Source organism: Vigna unguiculata, chromosome 1 (genome assembly GCF_037176805.1).
Source record: "Vigna unguiculata cultivar grain cowpea cultivar isolate G323 ecotype 2 chromosome 1, ASM3717680v1, whole genome shotgun sequence".
In the NCBI taxonomy this organism is placed as follows: Eukaryota; Viridiplantae; Streptophyta; class Magnoliopsida; order Fabales; family Fabaceae; genus Vigna; species Vigna unguiculata.
In genome coordinates this window covers 42,319,986-42,335,772 of record NC_140792.1, presented here as the reverse complement: position 1 = coordinate 42,335,772, position 15,787 = coordinate 42,319,986, and the positions used below count along the sequence as shown (strand labels likewise).

The 15,787-nt window shown below is 28.9% G+C and overlaps 1 protein-coding gene and 1 long non-coding RNA gene across 3 annotated transcripts; one reads left to right on the top strand and one right to left on the bottom strand.

The window, feature by feature from the left end:
* Positions 1 to 2,148: 2,148 nt before the first annotated feature.
* On the top strand, positions 2,149 to 4,637 carry LOC146888990 (uncharacterized). The gene is made up of 3 exons (XR_014993269.1): positions 2,149 to 2,268; positions 2,380 to 2,450; positions 4,356 to 4,637. It is a non-coding gene; the product is annotated as an uncharacterized LOC146888990 (long non-coding RNA).
* Positions 4,638 to 9,698: 5,061 nt separating this feature from the next.
* LOC114182149 (polyadenylation and cleavage factor homolog 4-like) lies at positions 9,699 to 15,559 on the bottom strand. Of its 2 annotated transcripts, XM_028068935.2 has the most exons (6): positions 14,854 to 15,559; positions 13,959 to 14,060; positions 13,436 to 13,693; positions 12,864 to 12,983; positions 12,320 to 12,778; positions 9,699 to 11,573 (listed from the first exon to the last, which is right to left on the bottom strand). In XM_028068935.2, exons 1-6 carry the CDS (start codon positions 15,217 to 15,219, stop codon positions 9,807 to 9,809), a joined length of 3,072 nt encoding a protein of 1,023 aa, XP_027924736.1. In that variant the 5' UTR covers positions 15,220 to 15,559; the 3' UTR covers positions 9,699 to 9,806. The 2 variants fall into 2 exon arrangements, with proteins under 2 accessions (XP_027924736.1, XP_027924744.1); XM_028068943.1 differs by lacking the exon at positions 14,854 to 15,559 and having other exon boundaries at positions 13,436 to 13,715.
* Between the last annotated feature and the right edge of the window lie 228 nt (positions 15,560 to 15,787).

The window sequence follows — 15,787 nt, the reverse complement described above, 5'->3', positions numbered from 1 at the left end:
TAATAATAATAATTGTTATTATGATTATATGTTACTATTATATATTATTACTATTAGTATTATTAACATTATTAGTAGTAAATTTTTTACTCTTATTTGTAATATATAATATTATTACTATTATATATTTTTGTTAGTAATACGTCTCAATTTTTATTAGATTATGATAAATTATATTTTTGTCTTAAACTTAAAAAAAAAAAAAAATATATATATATATATATATATATATATTGATAAATATATTATCAGTTTAAAATTTCACTCCAACATTTCATTGTCGATGTTCATACCCATTCAAATTTGAAAGATTTGTTGACCATTATTGAATTATGTCAATCTTTGACAAAAACAAACAAATTAAAGATATTTTACTTGATTGATTATCTAATTCATTTTATTTAACTCTTAATGTTTCATTTTCTATAACGAATATTTTCAAAACAAATTTCGGAATAAGATGAAAGATGAATTTCTTGAACACAATATGGTTACTTACATTCAAAAAGGAATAACCGGGGCTTTTTATTCCGAATAAGTTATTGATGAGTTTAAAATTTTTTACTATAAATTATTTTAGCTCCCCCAAAATTATTGGTGAAGATCCATCACAAATTATTATTATCAACTATAATTAGTAATCATTATTACTATCAACTATAAATATTATTATCATTATTATTAATTATAATTATTTATATTATTATATTACTAATATTATTATTAAGAACTATAATTATTATAATTATTATTATTATTATTGTTATTATTTTTATTATTATTGTTAGATACACATTTTACTTCTAATTACTATGTATGAATCATATTTCAATTACTTGTAATTTTTATTTGTTTTGTTGTTCATTTATCTTTTCATTTGAACAATTATTTCAATTTAAAAAAATAGATACTAAAATTAGTAAAATAATAAAACTGAAAAATAATTTGTTTATTATTAATAATTATTTAAATTTAAAATATAATAATTAAGAGGATAAAATTGATAAAATATAAAGTACACCAAAGATGTTTATCTCTTTATATGTAGTTATATTAATATTAATATTATTATTAGTAGTAGTGGTATTAGTATTATTTTTTTTATCACCACGCGATATTATTATAATGGTATTATTATTATTATTAATATAGTTAGACACATATTTTACTTTTATTTACTACGAGATCATATTTCAATTACTTTATTTTTGTATTTGTTTTGTTATTCATTTTATCTCTATATTTTGATATTTTTTGAATTGAAAAAAAATTGTTACTAAAATTGGTAGAATGATAAAACTGACAAATAATTTTTTATTATGAATAATTTTTAAATTTAATAAATAATAATTAAGAGAATAAAATTGTAAAACCAAAAGAAGGACATAAAAAATGTGTATCTCTTTATATATTTGATTAGTGTATTATTATTATTATTATTATTACTATTATCACTACGCGATATTATTATAATGATATTATTATTATTATTATCACTACGCGATATTATTATAATGGTAATATTATTATTATTATTATAGTTAGACACACATCTTAATTTTATTTATTACGATATCATATCTCAATTAGTTATCCTTCTTAATTGTTTTTGTTTCTCATGTATATATCTTTATATATAATTATAGATTATTATTATGCAACATTAGCCTTGGTATTTACATTGACATTAATATTTATAGCATAAACATTATTATTATTATCATTTGTTTGTTATTATTAGTATCATTATTATTTTTATTATTATTATTACTACTACCATTCATAGTGATGTTATTAGTATAAGTGCTTTTTTTAATAATAAAAAACGTTATTATACTAAATACTTTTGCTAAATAGATTTTTAATCTTTTATAATTTATAATTTCTATTAATAATATTATTACTATTTTTAATGGTTAAATAAATATAATAACAATTATATTATTATTCTAAATATATTTGAAATAAATAAAAAAATGCATGTACACGCACGTGTCATATACTATTATACTTATTTTGTAAAATCAATAATGTGAGACCCCTTTCTCTATTTTAAACTCTGTCCTAAAGAGGGGTTGGGCTTAGCCATTTAAGGGTCCAAGTTCAGCCCACTTTGGACCCCCAAGACCCCCCTCACAGTCACTTACCCTTCATTCTGTCACTTTTACAGAAAATAGTCCTCTTTGTGTCTCTGGTGCTGAAGCAGAAAGCTCTGCTAGGGCTTGAACAAGTTCCTTGATTTCCATAGTTGAAACATCTTTCTACCACGTAAGTTGATTCCTTCCCTTGCTTCCTTTTGTTTTCAGCTCCTAAGTTCTGGTCCTACCTTAATCTCTATCAAATCTAAGTTCTTTTTCGTGCTCGTGCGTTTGTTTTCAGCTCATTAAGCTGTTATTGGTTCTGGTTCTCTTCCACCAAGAGTTCTTTAAGAACGTTTAGCTCCATTCGAGGTAAGGGAAGTTAGAGTTTGTGTTTTTTTAAAGTTATTATGCTTTCTATATAGGCATCAGATTTATGTGACAGAAAGCACCTTGTAATTTAACTGTTGCTGGACAAGGTGCATCATTTCTGTACTTTTATTGGTATAGTATCTGACTGTATTTAATATTTATCCTTTTAAGGGTATGTTGTTTTCTGTACATAGTTTCCTTGGTTGAAATTTTAGATGTTGATTGTTGCCCGCATTGAATCATTAACATTAGATACTTTTATTTATTTGTTGAGATTTTATTCATGAAAATAGTTTGCCTTTGGTCTCAATCTCTGAAGACTTGGGTTTATGTTGAAGTATGAACTAAGTAAAATTCTTTTTTTTAAAACATTTGTGGATTGATATCTTGTTTAAATTATTCTTTATTGAAAATTTCCCCTGTGCAGGATTTGTAGAAAATAATTTAAGGTGTTGATGCTTACATTAAAAATGGCATGTCCCTTGACAATTTTCATATTGCATCGAGTACATTTTATGTTTTGTAAAAATTAAAAATCTAGATAAAAGTATAAATGTGAGGAGTATTCCCTTCTGGGTAAATTATATTTTGGTTAAAAAAAAATTAAATTATTATATATGTAACTATTTTCACGAGAGTAAACTAGTTTGATGAGAACATAATACACTGTTGTAAAAGACATTATTTTGTTGCAAGTGTTATCATGAATCCATACATGTATTGATTTTCAGACCTGTTACTTTTTTCTTCATCTCATAATTAGTAATGTCTTTCCTCTCCTAGTAAAGGTCAATATATATATATATATATATATATATATATATATATATATATATATATATATATATATATATATATATATATATATAATAAATATTCTTTTAGTTTTCTGATAAAATTTTAATCATTTTGTTACATTTTAGAATACCAATATCTTTGATCCTTGTATAAGAATAAATGACAATAATTTTTATTCTCATTATTATAAAAGAAAAATGTTTGTTTTTAAATGCATTAATTACCAATTACCAATTTAACATAATTTGTTCAAAGTCTTTCACATGCAAGTTTAACAATGGTTTTAATTTTATATGCTACTCTCAAATATTATTAAAACTATTTATATATTTGTAAGTTTAAAACAAATGTCAGATTTTCAATGATAATACATGTTTTTTTTAAGTCATTCCTATGAAACTCAGGTAGGAGAGGCTGTGTTGACTGTTGTTTGTTTCATGATGGTTTTCTTTAATTTTCCCTTACTCAATATAGATGATCATGCCTGTTTGTATGCTTTAATGAGATTGATAATGAGAATGTTGGTATGGAAAGCATGACTTGTTTTGTGGTTGGTGGTGAAATGGCATGAAAATTGAATTCTTGAGATGGCATGTGGAAATTTGTTGGTAAAAGAGTTTCAAGGGAAACTCTTGGTAATGGTAGTTAGTGTATTGATATAGGAGATGTCTAGATAAAGGAAGGTATCCTAAACTCTAATAATCGTTCACGATCACATAGAGCAGAATGATTTATGTGGTGAGAGTGGCAGGAGGTCCTAGTCTTGGGACATATTGGGCCTAAGACATTAGAGAATTAACCCTGTGTGTGGTTGGGTGATAATCCCTTGCGTCTAAACTCTGCAGAGTTTAGAAACCAACACAGGTGCATACTTCCTTTAGAATTCTATATCAAGAGTATGATCCGGATATTGAGTCATAGAGTCTTGCAATTGTTTGCTTTCACATGATTTGGGTGCCTACTGCTTTGTTTGATTATAACCTGTTTTATCATTTGGTTGCTTGATAACATGTTAAAATATTTTACTCTAGCTTACCCTTTCACTTTTGTTTGTTCCTTGCTTTGCTTTCTCTTTTGCAATGATCACCAATTTATTGGTGTGAGCAGATGTGGAAACCCTTGGTAGAACTCAAGATGGTGAAGATGCTGCTGTGTAGAGTGATCCCCTTAGTCTGGGTTATGGCTCACTGTTGAGCCACTTTTTGAAGAACTCTTGTTTATTTAGATTCCTTGCTCTATGAGCAATCTTTTGTAAAACAATAGTACCCTTGTGTCCTTTTTATGGCAATTGTGGTGTGCCTAAGCTTTTATTCCAAGTATACTATGGATAACTGTAATAGTCAGTACATGTATGCTTCATGATATGTGCTCTTTTACATTATAATTATGTGATGCTTAATTTTTAGTAGACTACTCTATTTAAAATGGGATGTCACAACTAACCGCACCATATTGTGATATTAATTTTATTTATTATATTTAAAACTGAATTTACAACTTAATTTAATTAATAATAACATTTACAACAATATAGACTTATTTTCATCATATTTATTATTTTAGTTTTATATTAGTGTTATTATTATCGATCATAACTCTAATTATTATTATTATTATTATTATTATTATTATTATTATTATCAACTCTAATTATAATTATAATTATTATTAACTATAATTGTTGTTATCAACTATAATTATTATTATGAATATTACTACCAACTATAAGTATTATTATTATCATTATTAACTACAATTATTTCTATTATTATATTACTATTATTATTATAAGTATTATCATTACTACTACTATTATTAATTAGAACTATAATTATTATAATAATTATTATTATTATTATTATTGTTTTTATTATTATGGTTACATACATATTTTACTTTTACTTACTATCTATGAATCATATTTCAATTACTTTATCCTTTTATTTGTTTTATTGTTTATTTATCTTCATATTTGAATAATTATTTCAACGGTTAAATATGTTTTTGGTCCCTTAACTTTCAGTGAATTTTGGAATTAGTTCATTTCGACACTTTGGACCAATTAACTTTGGACCAGTTTAGTCCTTCATCTTTCGAAATACGTGAATTTAGTCATTTTAATCAAATTTTGTTAAGTTTATTTGACATTTCAAGCGCGTTTAATAGTATTTGACTTGACATTAAAGGAAGAATGTGTTAAACAATATAAACAACTCAAATACAATTCTAAAATGTGTACGTAATAAAATTTGATTAAAATGACTAAACCCACATATTTCGAAATATGAAGAACTAAATTGGTTTAAAGTTTCGAAATAGACTAATTCCAAAATTCACTAAAAGTTAAGGGACCAAAAACATATTTAATCCTTATTTCAATTCAAAAAAATAGTTACTAAAATTAGTAAAATAATAAAACTGAAAAATGATTTTTTTATTTTAAATAATTATTTAAGTTTAAAATATAACAAATAAGAAGATAAAATTGAAAAAACAAAAAAAGACATCAAAGATGTTTATCTCTTTATATATGTAGTTGTATTATTATTATTATTATTATTATTATCACTACGCGATATTATTTAAGTGTTATTATTATTATTATTATCTATTATTATTATTGTTATTATTATTATTATAGTTAAACACACATTTTACATTTATTTACTACAAGATTATATCTCAATTATTTGTATTTTTTATTTGTTTTATTGTTCATTTTATTTTTATATTTATGTAATTATTTGAATTAAAAAAATAGTTACTAAAATTATTAAAATGAAAAAATAATTTTTATTATTTATTTTAATTTAAAAAATCTATAACAATATAAAAAGGGGATTCCTCTTTTTGTGTCCACTTTTCATTTTCCAATTTTACCCTTAATTACTATTTTAAAAATTAATTATTTTATAATTATTTTTTCTGTAACCATTTTTTTAAATCTTTTTTATTTTGACCGTTATTCTAAAAACATTTTCAAACAATTATTTTATTTAACAACTATTTTAAAATTTATTATATATATTTTAAAAATAAATATTATTAATCTTATAAAAATTAAAAAATGCGGATACACAGGCGCGACAGCGCCTGTTTGTTCGCTAATAATAATTAAGAGGATAAAATTGTATAAACAAAAGAGGACACAACAAATGTATATTTCTTTATATATGTAGTTATTGTATTATTATTATTTTTATCACTACGAGATATTATTATAATGGTATTATTATTATTATTATTATTATGGCTAGAGATGACAAATAAACTCGTTCATATGGGTATTACTTGAACCCATCCCCATTTTGACGGATAATCCCCGCATTGACTGGGTATGGGTATGAGTATGAGGAATCCCCGACTTGTTCAAGTATGAGGATGTACATATCCCTGCCATAATAGCTGCTGTCACCGTTTAAATTATTAAAATATTCACAATTAATTAAGTAATCACACACACACACACACACATATATATATATATATATATATATATATATATTATTTCTTATTTCTTATAATTATTTGGTTTGTCATGAAACTTATTCGCATCTCAATTATATTTTTCAACTTATCATAACTTTTATGTAATTATGTTAAAAAGATGTATGTCAATTAAAAAATTTTATGTCTCACATTTGAATATTTTTATTATTTTTTAATATTTTTATTTATTATATATTTTTCTTTCACATGAGAATGTTTAATATTCTCAATTTAAATATTTAATAGCACAAACCTTTCATTTACTAGGTAATATAAAATAATTCTTTACTTATTATTATTAGTTTTTGTTTCATTTGAAGAACTCTTTTGTTTCGCTAAAATAATTTTTGTTATTTCTCAACCATTGAGTATATATGTTGATATTTTAAAAGTTTTCTTATATCTCTGAGATATTTTTCAACTTATCATACCCTTAATTATACATTTCTTTTTCTTTGTGCGATTTCTTTCAATAGTCTTTCAAATTGTTTGTAAACATTTGTTAATTTTTTAATATTTTTATATGTTGTTTATTTTCATTATATAGAATACTATTTCGATATATTTATCTAATTATTTTTTATTTTATAACTCATTATCAATCATACTGTAATTTTTTCACTATAATTGTATAAATAATTTTTATTTATTACAATATAAAAATTTAATGTATTGTCATGAATATTTTTTATCACCATCCAACATAATTGAAGTTCAAAAGATACAAGATCTATGTTAAAATTTTATTATTATGATTATTATTTTTTTTTGTATCATTTTGATCAAGTAATGTATTATAACTTTTATTATTGTATAAAAAAAAGATTCATTAGAATTTAAAAGATTGAAGTAAGCAAACATTTAAAATATATTTTAATTTGAATATTTGTTTTCCTTTTATATTTTTAAAAAAATATTTTTAAATTTTATCAACTAGGTTTCATTAATGTTTGCAAATTTAATAAATGTGTTGGTTCTCATGAAATTTTATTTGGTATTATAATTTAAAATGTAAAAAATTATAATTTATTTAAAACTTTTATTATGATTATTATTTGTTCTTTGTATCATTTTGATCAAATGATGTATTATAACTTTTATTAGTGTATAAAAAAATATTCATTACAATTTAAAAGATTGAAGTAAACAAACATTTAAAATATATTTTAATTTGAATATTTATTTTCCTTTTATATTTTTTAAAAAATATTTTAAAATTTTATCAATTAGGTTTCATTAATGTTTGTAAATTTAATAAATGTGTTGGTTTTCATTAAATTTTATTTAGTATTATAATCTAAAATGTAAACAATTATAATTTATTTTACAGTATTTGATATCGAAAAAACAATCATCCTTCTAATATTGAATATTTGATAATATTATGTTTATTTTACCATAATTTTTTATTATTTTATAAAAATTAATTAAAATTAATATTGAAGTAGTAAGAAAATGGGTATGGGTATAATTAATTTAGAATTAACTAAAATCAATTCTATTTATTATATTTAAAATTGAAATTATTATTGCATCACTTAGATTTACTATTTTATTACTTTAATAATAACATTTACAACAATATAATTTAATTTTTATAATATTTCATTACATAATACTTTTTCTATTTTATTATTTTAATATACAAAATAAAACAAATAAGACCCGTGCGTACGCACGGGTCACAGATCAATATATTAGTTTATATAACTGAAATATAAAATAGTTTGGCTTTTTTAGACAAATAAGTACTCTAGATTTTCTTAATAATCAATGAGATGTTAGAATAAGAGAATAATTTAGTGTTAATATAACAATGGACAAGTAATATTGTCATTTGTTAATTTTTAGTTATCGGTTATAAAGTTGAATTACTTTTTAATTATCACACATTAAATACATTAAATATGTAATTTGCATTAGTTAACAAATAATTTAAATATTATTTCCTCTTTTCATATTTCATGTCATTTAAAGATAAATTGTGATAGAGTACACTTCAAAGTGGATAATACTTCGAATATATAGTGATTGACAATAATCTTATCATCATACTTATGATCAAAACATTGACACTTACCATAAAGTCGACAACGGAACCATCCGTCCTTAAGGATTCCATTGGGGATGATCTGTCAAATACCCTCTTCCTCCTTCCATCTTGACGTCTTCTAAGGACAAAATGATGACGAAGTTTCACGCTCTAGATCTATGGTGATTGATAGCGATTCTATCATTAATCTTGGAATCAAAACATATTGGCATTCACCCTGGGGTCAATAACTTAACATCGGTCCCTTTTCTCTTTTATCGATAATTGTTAGTTGTTAGTTTTTGTTAGCTAGAGAGCTGAACTCAGAATCTCTCCCACCCTTTCTTCTAAATCCCACTAAACCAATCTTATTTCTCCAATTTGTTAGTAGGAGGGATCGACGACCTTCCCCTCCTTCCTTTCTTCTAACCACTAAGCCACCTTATCATTGGTCCCTTAAGCCCTCCATTGGGATGACCTGTTATTTTCTTTAGACTTTGCGACTGGGGACTTATGTTTTTATCATGCTTAAGAGTTTCACATTGCTTAAAAGTTAAGATTTAATAGACAATTTAAATATTTCTTCTTTTTCATACTTTAAGATGCTTTATAAAAATAAAACCGTAACAAAACACTTATTTTTTATTTTAAAATGAATAATATCTCAACGGAATAATGTTAAGAAAACGATCTTGGACATGCTAAAATACATGCATATCCATCCTCAAAGACAAATTCCTTAAGTCATATCTCCCTTCAGATGCCTCTGAAATATTTATTTGATTTCTTTTGTTGTTTGCTTTCATATGCAATTGCAGTTCCCTTATCTTTGTTCCTTTTTAATTCCTTACCCTTATTCATTGAAGTAAAGACAAGATGAACAGTTGCTTTACTCTTTTTTCTTTCTCACACAATGCAAGATAAACCCATTTGAATATCAAGTCTCTCCTTGAAAATTATAATTCACATTAAAGTGGTCAAATTATGTCAGAAGAAAAACATGATTAAATACACTACTTGAATGAAAGACATCTATATCATAACAGGTCTCTTACTAAATTGGTGAACATTGAGTTCTCTGATAAGCATTTGGCATGAATGATGGGACCCACATTTCTACTTTCCATCTCATCATTGTAATCCGAGCAGTTCATGTAAACGGCCCCTTTGAACATCCACTCGTTTCTTTCGTGACAGTATACATCTTCAAATAGCTCGCCACACAATACACACAAACACTGATTTTCATCTGCTCGAATCATCGTATCCAAATGACTGCTTTCTGTTTCTTTGTCGTGTACAACAACAGAGTCGGTAAACTCAAGCTCAGATGAATAGTCTACCTTGCCAGCAATCCAATCACTTGACTTTGCATACCAACTTCTGGATACTTTAATTGGACCATGCTCTCTTGTGGCATGCCACTCCAAGTGTCTCTTATACTGTTCTTCTGGTTTAAACCTAATACCGCAACTTTTGCAATGATGAGGGAAATCATCCAATAATTCCCTAATTACCGGTTCATGGAATTCTCGAATTACATTAGGTTTAAAATCAAAGCCAATGAGATTTCTGATTTTCGTGCTAGTTGATTGAGCTGAGGGAAGAGAAGATTTTGTAGCAGCGTCTTCCTCATCTCTGGTGGTAGATGATGCTGGGACAGCTGCGGAATCAGAAACTGATGTAACTGGGAAAGAGCTACTGGTAATGATGTTTACAGTTTTATCTCTGGATCCTTTCAGCACCTCGCTTGGTACCATAGTCGGTGATTCAGTTTCTGCAGATATCAAACCCTTTGCAACCAATGAACTTAAAAGGTTTGCGATTGGGTTTACATTACTTTTTGCAGCATTCACATTAGAGGAAGCAGGTGGCTGAGTAGAAGGCCTTTGTGGCGGTTGTCCAGCCTTTCCTTGAGGTTTTTTGGGCAGCGAAGATGAATCTTTGTGCAGAGGATCCAATAAAGATGTTGATGCCACTGCAGACCCCGAAGAAATTAATGTTGCAGGAGAAGACCTGCCAGAAGGAGGAAGCTGAACCCCAGACTTGGATAGATGCTTCCTTGGATCCAGATTACTGGTAATTGATTTCTTGGGAATGATTCCACTCTTCACAGCTGCAGCTGACAAATTATTCTTGGTTGACTGTTCTGAAACTTCTTTGGTTAAAGAAACTTTAGACAGGGGCGGCAGCTTAGTTTTGGCAAAAACTTCAGCCTGAGAAGAGTCGAGCTGCTGTTGCTGAAGCTTTGGTTGAAACGTGCCCTGCATGTCCTTTTCCTGTGTTCTTCGCATGTTACCAACCTGAACGACGGGATGAAGGGTAGGTGAGCGATCTCTAATGGGCTGACTAGTTGGACCTCCCAAAAATTGAGATGTTTTGAGATCCTGGGGCATTTCTTGCTCAGGCAAATTTTGCATTGAATGAGGGTGGTATACTGCTCCTGGCAGTGATGGAGACTGTCGATGCAAAGGTGACTGCCCAGAAGGGGATTCGGTCTCCCCAGAATCAAATTGTGGCTCTACAGTTTTGGACAATCCTACTATTGCCTTTGACGTAAAAGACTGGTTCCCCTTCTTGATAGGTAAAGAACTTGCGTTGGCTGGTAAGCCACTAATAGTGGACACAAATCCTTCTGAGTAACCTGGCTTCAGATTCAACTTATCAATTGTGTGATGCTTCTGCAACTGCCATGATGAAGGTGGATGGCCACCAAAACCAGGCAGTTGTTTCTTAACAGTGGATATTTCCTTATCAACCTTTACCCCATAAGGGTGTTGAATATGTAGGTGATCTTCACCTTCCTGCACATTGAAAAAATAAATCAGTCATGTATATCCATTGAAATTTATGAAGTTTCAGATAATTTTGGATTTAGGGATTAAGTGGTTTAACTACCAGGATTTGAAAGTAGAGAACCAGGATATCTTATACCAAATTAAATTAGAGTTTTATTCTTAGTTTGTATTAGGCTTTTTAAAACTTTGGATTGCTCGACTTTGATATATCAGTGCTTGTTAGGCAAGTTATCTAAGGGAATTCGTGCTTTTGGCCTTAGACTGATTACAAAACAACTTTTCTTGTTATACACAATTTAAAATATTTGGGGCAACTGCATGTTACCACGCACGCTATTTAGTTCAATTGCCCTCACTATCAAGAAATTGGCCTCTTCCTTTAATATGATTATCTGTAATGTCCCCTATATTTCAAGATAGGGATTGTCTCATAATTCGAAGCTTAGAAAAGAGCAACTTTTTAAGGGGAAGAGTAACACTAAATGATGTTCTAGTTTTTGCTGAAAGTGAAAAAACTCACATAGTAAGTGGAGTTTTCTGATCGAAATTAGCCACATTAACCAGTCTTGATTGCTTTGTGAAAAATGTAGTAGTAGGAAAAGGGTTTCTAAAATTAGCAGGAGTTTTATAAATTTGGAGGATCATTTCAAATAGAATCATGTTACATAACAAAGGAATGTACTTCATTTTATAAATTAGTAGAAAAATCGCAAACAAAATGGCAGTGCAACTGACCCTTTTAGCAAGCTTACCAAATTTTCATCATCTGTCATCCATGAATCTGTGCTCAAATTGCTGGACACATTAGGTCCATGATCAGTCAAACCAGAGTTCATCTCATCCCACGTGAACTCCTCCTCTTCGGAATTTTTCCAGTTATCTGACATCATATTGTTCCATATCTGAGTTAAAGTTAGGCCTGGCCGACGTTGTGCTTTCAAATTTATGGACTTTGGTGCTTCACGAGTTGAAAGACTACGCTTGAGACTGAAACCGTTTTTTTGCCCAGATATGGTCTCTGCATCACCACCATCTGTTTTGGACCATGTTTTTTCTTGCCCTAAATCAATGAGCTTAGTTCCAGTTCTTCCAGCCCCTGAGACCAAATTACTAGAAATGCCAGAACCATATTGACTGCCTCCAAATGATCCATCAATGCTCTTCTCAGGAACAGAATCATTAAATGCATCTCTCTGTGTGTGCTGATTATTCTGCAATACACATCACTACATTAAGATACAACAGCTGCGAGAGATAATAGCATAAAGAGGAAAAGGAAACAGCTAGATCACATACAAGCATGTTAATCCTAGGATCCAGCCATGGTCGAGAAGCACCCAAAGCTCTATTTGGCCTCTCTGAATCCTCATTTGAGGTTAACAAAGCTCCAGTCATGTCATCAACAACTCCTTTACTCTTCATGGCATTAAAAAAGGAGACGGCAAAAGAAATAAGTACAAGTGATAGTGGATGAAAAGACTGGTATATGTATATGAAAATAATAGGGAGATGGCATTCAAAATATTACTTTAAACTAAACCCTAGCAAGGTTAATAGCACATATATATCATCACCTGCCAAATCATAATTAGAACCACAAAATCATGGAAATTTATGATCAAGAGAAATTTAAAGTAGTTTAATGGAAAAATTCCAATTGAAAATACTGTATAGTGTATCAAAATAAAGATCAAAATTGGATGCCAATTACATGTCTTCCATTCATTTCAACATCCAAGGAACACATGACTGCAAATTTCAATTCATCACATAAAAATTTGTAACAGTATCAAAGCTTGAATTTTCCTTTCAAAATGCAACTATCCAGACCTTTAAAGAACAAGTTTTTGGTGCAATGGTTCACATACCGTACTTGACTGCTGGAGACGCTGCCTTTCTAAATACTTTGGATTCACATGGATACTGTGAGGAGGGCGTTGTGACTGCAAATCATTCCTGACTGTAGCAGATACTGAAGCTGAACCATTGACTGCAGGTGTAAAGCCAAGCTCCTTCTCAATCATCTGAAGGCACTGAGGAGGAAAGACTCCTTTCCAAGTTCCAAAAAGATGTTTCATACTTGAATGGACAATAGGATCAACCTGTCTGTAAGCCTTGCAGAATACCTAAAATGTAAAGTAGTAGTACCTAGTTAAAAATAGGTGTATAGAATTAGAAAACATATGTCAAAGCAAAAATGCATAGGGAAAAATTGTTTCCATTTCATTATGAGTATATAACTTAACAATCTCACGAGTCACTTAATCTAGTGTCAGAACAGTTCAGTATAAAATTTAAAAACTTCACTGTCCAAAGGATTCATCATATATAATAAAAAGTGTATCAAAATAAAGGCATGAAGATAATGGTTAAGGATAGTGAGTATCTGACCTCAGGTAATCTGACAGCAAAATACTTTATATAATCCCGCCCGATGTTCTTAACAATACTGTCTAAGAGATAAAGAGACGGCAGTTTTTGATCACTTGGAACCTGGAATGTCATTAACTTGTTTCAATTACACTATACCTTTTTTCTAAAGTTAAAAAACACGATGACAAGAATAAGATTGTCATGACAGATGCAAACAGGGAAAACAGCTGAAAACAATGTATAATCCAATCAGAAGTTGGCACAGAATTTCATAATCAAACTTTATTACTGATTGAGATTAGTAACTGGTTCTGGTTTAAGACTAGTGTTATCACCTATGAGAGGCAATTCTGCTCAAATCCACCAGGACTAATACAGGTGATAAAGCTATACCTTCGGGTATTTAAGAATGAAAACTGTTTAATGATTCCGTAGTTGTCACAGGAAAAATCAATGTTTACCAAGATTATTAATCCCTTTTGCATAAAAAATGAAGAAAACACCTAGCAAATTGTGGAGAACCACTTCCCAGTGTGATTACCAGTCAAACACCGATTTAAAATTAACCAAACTACCGTCATTTGGCAAAAGGACAACTTCTCTTCATAATGCTAATTAGAGAACTAAATATGCTTCAAAAGGATTTTAGGTGCAGGACATAAAGCACCACTTAAAAACCAATCTACTCTCACAGGGCCAATAAGATAAGGTGATATTCAACAAACGATGGATGTCCCTTTTCCTCTAGCATTTCAATCTACAACAACAATCCAATTCATCATCCCATACATTAAAAAACAATAACAAACACCAAATATCACAAATCATAGAATTCAAGTCGAATTGTTCTTGCTTTATTCCAAAAATCCATTACAGTTCAATTCAATACGCACGGGCAGCACATTTTGTTCACCTCTAGAATGTTAGCACAAACAGTGTCGGCAATTGCCTTGGCAGCAGACTGATTCTCTCCGGCTATAATAGTCAAGTTCGTAATTATAGGCTTTGAATTGAAAGTAAGCTCAGCAAGAGCGGTCTTATACTGAGTCACAAGCTCATGGTGAGGCTGCGGCTGAGGCTGGTACCCACCCCCGCGACCGGATTCGCTGCTTTCGGAGTCCCTATCATTTACTCGAGCCCTTGCAGACACCAAGGAAGCAACTACCCCGGACCCTTGCTGTCGTTGAGGTAACTGTCGGGCACTGAGTTCATCGATCAATCGAGGCTTCTTGGAACCCAGTTCTCTAGATCTATCCAAGGTTCTGCGCGTACTCTCCATGTTGATTCGAATCAGAAACAAAAACGCATCTAAAACCCTATTCTTAACCCTAATGAGCTCTCACTTACGGAAAGAACTGGATTTGGGGCACGAAATAGCATCCCCTTGATTGGTTCTAGGACCGGTTTTATTTGAAGAAAAGAGGAATGCATGAGAACACAAGGTTCTGATTTAAATTGTACAGTGCAAATTGATATAAACCCTAATCCTAATTTACAAGAATTAATAAAAAAAGTTACGAGAGAGAGAAAGAAATAGAGATACAGATGAAGGTAGGAAGAGAGGTAGTGTGTTTATATAAGCGAACTGCGCATTGGGGATTGGGATTGTATGCGTTACCAATGAAAGCCACAGTGCCTGAAGGTGCTATTTTCACGTTCAACTGTGATCTTGGTTGAAAAATATTCATTTCTTTAAAGTAATGAATTTTTTTTTTTCTGTTATCAGTTAAAATATATAATTAAAATTAACCTATAAAATTGTTAATATTTTTTGTATTCTTTTATGATTTTATTCATTTGATTACAGGTGTTTGGTTACTCTTTAGAATAAATAAAATTGAAGTTAA

Bases quoted from the DNA above. Each gene is read 5' to 3' on its own strand.
- LOC114182149 (XM_028068935.2), bottom strand. From the start codon at position 15,219: ATGGAGAGTACGCGCAGAACCTTGGATAGATCTAGAGAACTGGGTTCC. The intron at 14,061-14,853 runs GTGAACAAAATG...ATGACATTCCAG, and splicing joins TTTGTGCTAACATTCTAGAG to GTTCCAAGTGATCAAAAACT. The intron at 11,574-12,319 runs GTAAGCTTGCTA...TTCAATGTGCAG, and splicing joins TGACAGATGATGAAAATTTG to GAAGGTGAAGATCACCTACA.